The sequence below is a fragment of the Neophocaena asiaeorientalis genome, unplaced genomic scaffold, assembly GCF_003031525.2.
Source record: "Neophocaena asiaeorientalis asiaeorientalis breed wild unplaced genomic scaffold, Neophocaena_asiaeorientalis_V1.1 scaffold540, whole genome shotgun sequence".
NCBI classification, from domain to species: domain Eukaryota; kingdom Metazoa; phylum Chordata; class Mammalia; order Artiodactyla; family Phocoenidae; genus Neophocaena; species Neophocaena asiaeorientalis.
This window is the reverse complement of record NW_020172141.1, coordinates 3888058-3896287: the sequence shown is the minus strand read 5'-3', so window position 1 is coordinate 3896287 and position 8230 is coordinate 3888058. Positions and strand designations below refer to the sequence as shown.

Sequence of the window (8230 nt, the reverse complement as noted above, 5' to 3'; positions counted from 1 at the left end):
ATGTCCAAGGATAGCCAAAATATAAATACTAAAAACAATGCAGATATGGGACCTGCCTTTCTATACATTAAAACTTATAAACCCATGGCAACCAAAACAGTATGATACAAGCAAAGGAGTACACAGATGTTGGACAGAAGAGAAAATCCAGAAACAGATCCATATTATATGAGAGCTACTGTACAGTAGAGGGGGCATTTTAACTCAGTGGAGAAACATTGAATAAATTGTTTCAGGATGGCTGGTCAGGCATTTGTAAGAAAACAAAGACTCCATACTTTATACCAAGTACAGAAACACACTGTACATGAATTACAGATTTATACATAAAAATCAAAACAATTAAAATATTGTTTAAGAAACTTGGGAGACTCTAAATGCATATATACCTTGGAATGGGGCAGCCCTTACAAAGCCAGGCTGGAAACTCATAAAAGGAGTAAAGGAAAAAAACAGATATTTCACAGGTTTCTGAAATTAACAGATATCACACATGTGTTAATAGCCCAAATATATAAAGACTGATAAGAAAACATCCCAAAAGAAAAATGGATTGAGGATGGAAAATTCATGAAAGAGGAAATCTAAACGGCCATTAAACAGGAAAAACTATTCAACCTCTGTAGTGCCTACAAATTAAGGCAAAGATGAATATCTATTTTTCACTGAAGGTGGTGATTGGATTAAAGTAGTTTTCCAGGGAAGAAAATGAAGAAGGTAGAGGACATGAACAGGTCTGCCCCCTCCCTCCCTCTCGTTCTCTCTCTCCCTCTCGTTCTCTCCCTCTCATTCTCTCTCTCTCTCTCTCTCACAAACACACACACACGAAATAAATGTGAAAAAAATCCCACTACTAACTAAAGGAACACAGATTATATGAAAATGCCATTTTCACTTATCTAATTTGCAAAGATGTCTATCAATAGTAACGCCCAGTGTTCTGTAGGTGAGGGAATGGACACATATATGCTGCTGGGGCAAACAGAAGATGGTGGAATCTTCTGGAAATCAGTACGTCAGAAATCTTTAAAATGTACATATCCCTGGACTCCACGTGTACTTATCCTTGGGAAGTAGAAACTCGTACAAAGATGCACAGACAGTTGTTTGATGTGCAGCACTGATCAGAGGGAGAACAGAATCAAGCGGCTACGGCAATGATCTCCCGACTTCTGAGTTTTCAATAATGTATACATTCTAAGTGCACATTCTAAGTGTAAAGGATAAATAGGAGTTCTAACGTTTTCTTCCCACCCATAATGGACCCTCTTGAGCACTTCCTAGAGGGAGCACACCTCACGCTGGAGACCACCCGACCAGCCTATCGTGTAAAGTCAGTGACTCCTGAGAAAAGTGAGCCAGTCAAACTGTGTGGAGGGACGGACAGGACAGGACCTTCACGCTCTTGGGCCCACAAGAGGTCGGGTAGCAGAAACATGGTTCTGGTTTGATCAGAGTGTTAAGGTCTTGGTCAAGTTTGAATCCTACAGGTACCCCTGCCAGGGGCTCCCATCCCTCGTGGACAGTATTACCAGGAAAATCTACATGAAGTGTAGTCAACTTCAGTAATTAAAAGCTGGATAACACGGGGTCTGACCCAGTGCCCCTGGGGGAAGGTCTTGAGGAGTTTGGGAGCGGTGAGGTCTTCAAGGGAAGGGATCCCAGTGATCCATAGGGTTCATCAGAGTCTATGAGCGCGGAATTGCTGAGGGTCGTTCCTCCCGCCGACCTAGGTCTACTCCGTATGGATGATCACGGTGGCAGCCTTGCTGCCTGAAAGGAAGCCACCAGGAACAGCAGACACGTGCTCTCCCGGAAGCCGTCTGCCAGCCTGGGCCGCGAGCAACGGCTGTGTCCCAGCGCCAGGGCTGCTCTCCCCGCCCGAGGGGAGCAACAGAGGGCGAGCTAGGGGTCCACAGACCGTCCCCGAGCACCTCCTCAGTCACAAAAGCAGCACCGGTCCGTGACCCGGGCCTTAAAGGGGTGAGGGTTGATTTCAGGAAAGAAAGAATCCTGGGGGAATCCCAGCGCTTGGATTTCCACCCACCACAGCTAGTTGAACTTGTCTTTTGGAAGTTCCTGCCATGTTTAGGACTGTTGCCTTCCTTTATGAATTCAGAAGATGTACAACAAAGCTGTAACACAGATGCCTTCAGATTCCTCCACGGGGCGCGTGTGGGACTGTCACGTGAGAGGCATTTTCCTGGCCGCGACCAAAAGGAAGCGACAGGTGCCAGGCTGCTACCGACAGCATCTAATGTTCCAAGGCACAGTCTTAGCCAGAGCTCCTTCTAGCCAGCATCACACTCTTGCCTTCTCTGAGCCCCAAGCATGTGGGAAAATACCAACATCTAAGATGACAGACAGCTCAGGAGGATGAAGCCGGGAGTCTCCAGCCGGGGGCCCGCCAGGTGACCTCACTGCTGAGGGGTGCTTCCAGGAGGCTGGCTTAGAAAGTCACCAGAAACTCAACAAGTAGCCAGGTAAAATGTAACATACCAAAGACAACAGCATTCCTCCCCACCAGCAATAACCAACTGCAAAGTGGAGAAGAGATCCCGTTCACAAGGACGGCCAAAAACCATAAGACATCCAGGAATAAACCTAACACAGAATGTGCCATCTACACGGCTGCCACATGGAGAATAGCAGGAAGCTTGACAGAGGAGCAGAGAGGAACAAAACCACCTGGTGAGATATCGCACTTTCCCAGAGGATAAAACTGAGTATTGTAAAGAAGCCTGTCCCCTCCCCCCCCACAATTAATTTATAAGCTCAGCACGCTCTCAATCAATATCCGAACAGGATTTTATATGGCACTCGATACACTAATTCTAAAATTCATCTGGAAGACAAAATAATCAAAAAGAATAATGAGGAAGATTTATTCTATCAGGTTTTTTAAAGCACATCATTAAACTTTAGGGATTTTAAATGCTTTGGTAACTGTGGGACTATAGAAAAATAAATTAAAAAAAAAAAACTAGTGTCCAGAAACAACCTCATCTAGAACATACATTTTATTTTTTTTTTTTTTTTTATTTTTGTGGTAAGCGGGCCTCTCACTGCTGTGGCCTCTCCCGCTGCGGAGCACAGGGTCCGGACGCGCAGGCTCAGCGGCCATGGCTCACGGGCCCAGGCGCTCCGCGGCATGTGGGATCCTCCCGGACCGGGGCACGAACCCGTGTCCCCTGCATCGGCAGGCGGACTCTCAACCACTGCGCCACCAGGGAAGCCCTAGAACATACATTTTAAATCAGTAAGGAATGGATGGATTAGTCAGTGGAAGGGCCAATGCAGTGGTTATCCATTTTGAGGGTGGGGAGCTGAACCCCAACCTCATACCACAGACAAAAATTAAAAATGAAAACCACTGGGGAGGGGAAAGGGTGAGTTTTGACAGGGCGAGAGAGAGTCATGGACATATACACACTAACAAACGTAGTAAGGTAGATAGCTAGGGGGAAGCAGCCGCAAGGCACAGGGATATTAGCTCGGGGCTTTGTGACAGCCTGGAGGGGTGGGATGGGGAGAGTGGGAGGGAGGGAGACACAAGAGGGAAGACATATGGGAACATATGTATATGTATAGCTGATTCACTTTGTTATAAAGCAGAAACTAACACACCATTGTAAAGCAATTATACCCCAATAAAGATGTTTAGAAAAAAAAAAAAAATGAAAACCACTCAGAAAAAAAAAAAATCCAGACAGATTAAAGAGCTATATTTTAAAACAAAACCAAAAAGGCACCAAAAAACTATGAGAAAGTAGGAGAAAATCTAGTTTATAAGCTCGATAGGAAGGTATTCCCAAACAAGATATAAATCACAAAAGCCAGGAAGCAGAAAAGTCAGAATGCCATAAAGGAAAAAAAAAGAAAAGAAAAGACTGATGAATTTGAGCGCTTCAAAATCTAAAACCCGAATAAACAGAGTTAGAACAGTGACAAACTGTAAAAGAATATTTGCAAAATTCATCACAGGATTTATATCCTGAACATACAAAGCACCAAAAATTAATTTTAAAAATAGTATCTGAAACACATTATTTACTAATATTTTTAACATGTGGATGGAAAAAAAAATAGCCCCCCCGCCCCCAAAAATGGGCAAAGGATGTGATCAAGGAACTTACAAGACAGGAAATAAAAATATAAAAGATGCTCCAAAAACATAGAAGATGCTCAAACTCATGGTTATCAGGAAAATGGAAACATAAAGAAATGAAACTGTTTCACCCAACAGATTGGTCAGAAGTAAAAAGACCGATAACATCAGGTGTTGGTGAGGGCACTGCTATTTACAGGGTTGATGGACCTTTTAGGGGCTGGTATATACTTTCTGAGGGAAACTGAGCATTTTTAATGTTTAAAATATGCATATCTTCAACCTAGCAATTCATCTTCTATAGCCTCAAATAATACACACGTACAAAGAGGCCTGTAAAAGGATGCTCACTACCAACATTGATTGTAAAGCAGAAACTGGAAACCCTAATTTCCATAAAAAAAAAAAAAGTTAAATAGACTAGACCCATACTCTGCAAATCTATGTAATAGCCAATAATGAGGATTTGTATGTTGACATGAGATCAAGATGTTACCAAACAAAAATGCAAGTTGCAGAACAAAACGTACAGAATGCCATTTATGTTTTTAAAGAGACACAAAGGACTTCCCTGGTGGCGCAGTGGTTAAGAATCCACCTGCCCAAGAACATACAGTGGAGAAAAGACACCCTCTTCAATAAGTGGTGCTAGGAAAACCAGACAGCTGCATGTAAAAGAATGAAATTAGGGCTTCCCTGGTGGCGCAGTGGTTGGGAGTCCGCCTGCCGATGCAGGGGACACGGGTTCGTGCCCCGGTCTGGGAAGATCCCACATGCCGCGGAGCGGATAGGCCCGTGAGCCATGGCCGCTGGGTCTGCGCGTCCGGAGCCTGTGCTCTGCAACGGGAGAGGCCATAACAGTGAGAGGCCCACGTACCGGAAAAAAAAAAAAAGAATGAAATTAGAACACTCCCTTAACACCATACACAAAAATACACCCAAAATGGATTAAAGACCTAAATGTAAGGCCAGACACTATCAAACTCTTAGAGGAAAACATAGGCAGAACACTCTATGACATAAATCACAGCAAGATCCTTTTTGACCCACCTCCTAAAGAAATGGAAATAAAAACAAAAATAAACAAATGGGACCTAATGAAACTTCAAAGCTTTTGCACAGCAAAGGAAACCATAAACAAGACCAAAAGACAACCCTCAGAATGGGAGAAAATATTTGCAAAAGAAGCAACTGACAAAGGATTAATCTCCAAAATGTACAAGCATCTCATGCAGCTCAATATCAAAAAAACAAACAACCCAATCCAAAAATGGGTAGAAGACCTAAACAGACATTTCTCCAATGAAGAGCTACAGATGGACAAGAAGCACATGAAAAGATGCTCAACATCACTAATTATTAGAGAAATGCAAATCAAAACTACAATGAGGTATCACCTCACACCAGTTAGAATGGGCATCGTCAGAAAATCTACAAACAACAAATGTTGGAGAGGGTGTGGAGAAAAGGGAACCCTCTTGCACTGTTGGTGGGAATGTAAATTGATACAGCCATTATGGGGAACAGTATGGAATTTCCTTAAAAAACTAAAAACAGAACTACCATATGATCCAGCAACCCCACTACTGGGCCTATACCCAGTTAAGGCTTTTGTCATTTACAGACAGTTCTGGGTGTACTCTGATGCTTTTGCAAATATGTTCCTATAAAAGGGTTTCATCATCAAGGAATTCATGGAAAAGACTCTGACAAGTACAGGTTTCTGGTAACTGACTTTACTGCTGAACTGAATGAATACGCATTTTCAGAACTCTAACAGAAAACTGATGAACTCATAAAAGCGCTAACAAAAAATCAAGATGAAAAAAATTAATTACATGGGACTGAGTGAACTGATGAGGATGACTATAATTTTTGTGACTTTCTGTTTGAATAAAACAAAAAAAAATCCCACAAGGACTCAGATTGCAATCATTGTTGCTTTTGTTGTGGTCACCCATTTACAATGCTTGGTGTCAGTTTATCTCTTGTAAAAATAAAATACAGTGTGTGTGTGTGAAGAAAAAAAAGAGTCATGTACCACAATGTTCACTGCAGCACTATTTACAATAGCCAGGACATGGAAGCAACCTAAGTGTCCATCGACAGATGAATGGATAAAGAAGATGTGGCACATATATACAATGGAATATTACTCAGCCATAAAAAGAAACGAAATTGAGTTATTTGTAGTGAGGTGGATGGACCTAGAGTCTGTCATACTGAGTGAAGTAAGTCAGAAAAGAGAAAAACAAATAACAACAAATATTGTATGCTAACACACATATTTTACTGAGCCTGCGCTCTAGAGCCTGTGCTCCACAACAGGAGAGGCCACCACAGTGAGGCCCGCACACCACAACGAAGAGCAGCCCCTGCTCGCTGCAACTAGAGAAAAGCCTGTGCACAGCAACAAAGACCCAACGCAGCCAAAAGTAAATAAATAGATAAATTTTAAAAATAAAATAGTATTAAAGAGACACAAAACTATGTGTTTTATATATCGCTGCAAGAGGGAAGGCAGGTCAGAGGGGACATTCACTACACCAGGATATACTCGTTTCACCCATACAACTTTTTACCAGCTCCTTCCAAACGGCTGTCAGCTGACATGGTGACCACACGGAAATCCAGTGTGTCTGTATTTCCTCCCCCCACCCCTTTTTCTGGTCTATCCTATGTCCCAGATCATTTCATGATTCAGTTTCCTAAAGCAAAGAGCAATTATTTATTAGGCGTTTGCCTTTATGTATATACCCAGCACTTCGTAATGGAAGAATGCTTTAGGAAGGCATCTTGTAATAAAAAGCACTGATCATAACAGGAAGTGACATGAGACACAGAGGGTGGGGACAGGGAACCAGTCAAAAGGCTTCCCAACGCCTGTAAGGTAAAGACCCAGGACTGTCCACAGTCGGCTTCGACGTATTTTTCTGACCCGCTGCTTCTTCCCACCACAAGCCTCCAGAGTGACCTGGCTTTAGCCTGTGCCCGGACCTCTGTCCACAGCTACTTCTCTTCCCAAATCTTGCTTCCTTTAAAAATACAGGCTCAAAGGGTTATTTATGAGTAGAGGGGCTCAGTTTTGGAAAATGAAGAGCTGTGGAAATCGGTGACACAAAAAAAACGTAATCAACACTGCTGAGCTGTGTGCTAAAGATGGTGAAGATGGTCAAGTTTATGTTATGTGTATTTTACCACAACTGGGACAAAAAAGAAAAAGAAATCAGAAGCTGATTTACCTCTCAAAAAAAAAAAAGCCTCCAATCACACTCCCCGCAAGTCTCCCACGACCAGCCTTTCATTCTCTTCCCAGCTCGGTGGCCCGTGACGTGTTTCTAACAGCCCCTAAGTTTGCCTCCTGACCCCTCCCTCCCAACGTGGCTGCAGGCGCCAGAACAGTGCTCAGTAAACACCTGCCGCTCGGTGACTGGCCTCAGCGGCAAAATCAACGTACAGAGAAAATGATAAACCGCAGTAACTGCTTTAATGTTAAAAATATTTATTTTTCTAAAAGATCACACAAAAGTCGGGAAGAGATAGAAGGGTGTCAGCTAGCCTATGTCAAAATCTGAGCCGAGGGAGGACAAGAGCTGCCTGAAGACACTGGCGCCGGAGCCGCCTGCGGAGATGGGGGCGGCCACGGGCCCTCCTGCGGGAGGGGGCAGGGGCTCACTCCTTAGACATGCTCTTGATGGTCTTGTGCTCCTTCATGGCCTTCTCCCAGTCGCTGCCGTTGAACTCCTCAACCACCACGCTGCGCACGGTACCCTCGTCCAGGCAGTGGGGGGCGATCCCTACAGGGAAGCCAGGGGGGCGTGAGACCCGGCAGCAGGCTGGCTCTCAGACCAACCCAGCCCGCAGGTGTCGCAGGAAGTGGGCTCTACGAGGGGCCCTGCGCCCCTGCTGCTGGCCCACTCCCCCCATCTCTGAGATGGGGGCCAGGGACTCGTGGCTGGACCTCACTCAGTACCAAGCTGGGAGGACAAAGGCGGGGGAGGCCTCGAGCCCAGAACCACCTCCGCCTGGCAGCCTGGAGGTTTCACAGGCCTGGTCCAGGGCTCAGAGGGGAAGCTTTCTGAGCAATAAACACCTCCCCATCCGTACAGGAAGGTCAGCAGG

The 8230-nt window shown here is 44.5% G+C and overlaps 1 protein-coding gene across 1 annotated transcript in view; it reads right to left on the bottom strand.

The window, feature by feature from the left end:
• Positions 1-7590: 7590 nt before the first annotated feature.
• CENPV (centromere protein V) overlaps positions 7591-8230 on the bottom strand; it is a 9232-nt gene continuing 8592 nt past the window's right edge. The window contains exon 6 of the mRNA XM_024752686.1: positions 7591-7905. Coding sequence (XP_024608454.1) covers positions 7781-7905 — 125 coding nt within the window. The 3' untranslated portion in view covers positions 7591-7780. The remainder of the gene's footprint in view (positions 7906-8230) is intronic.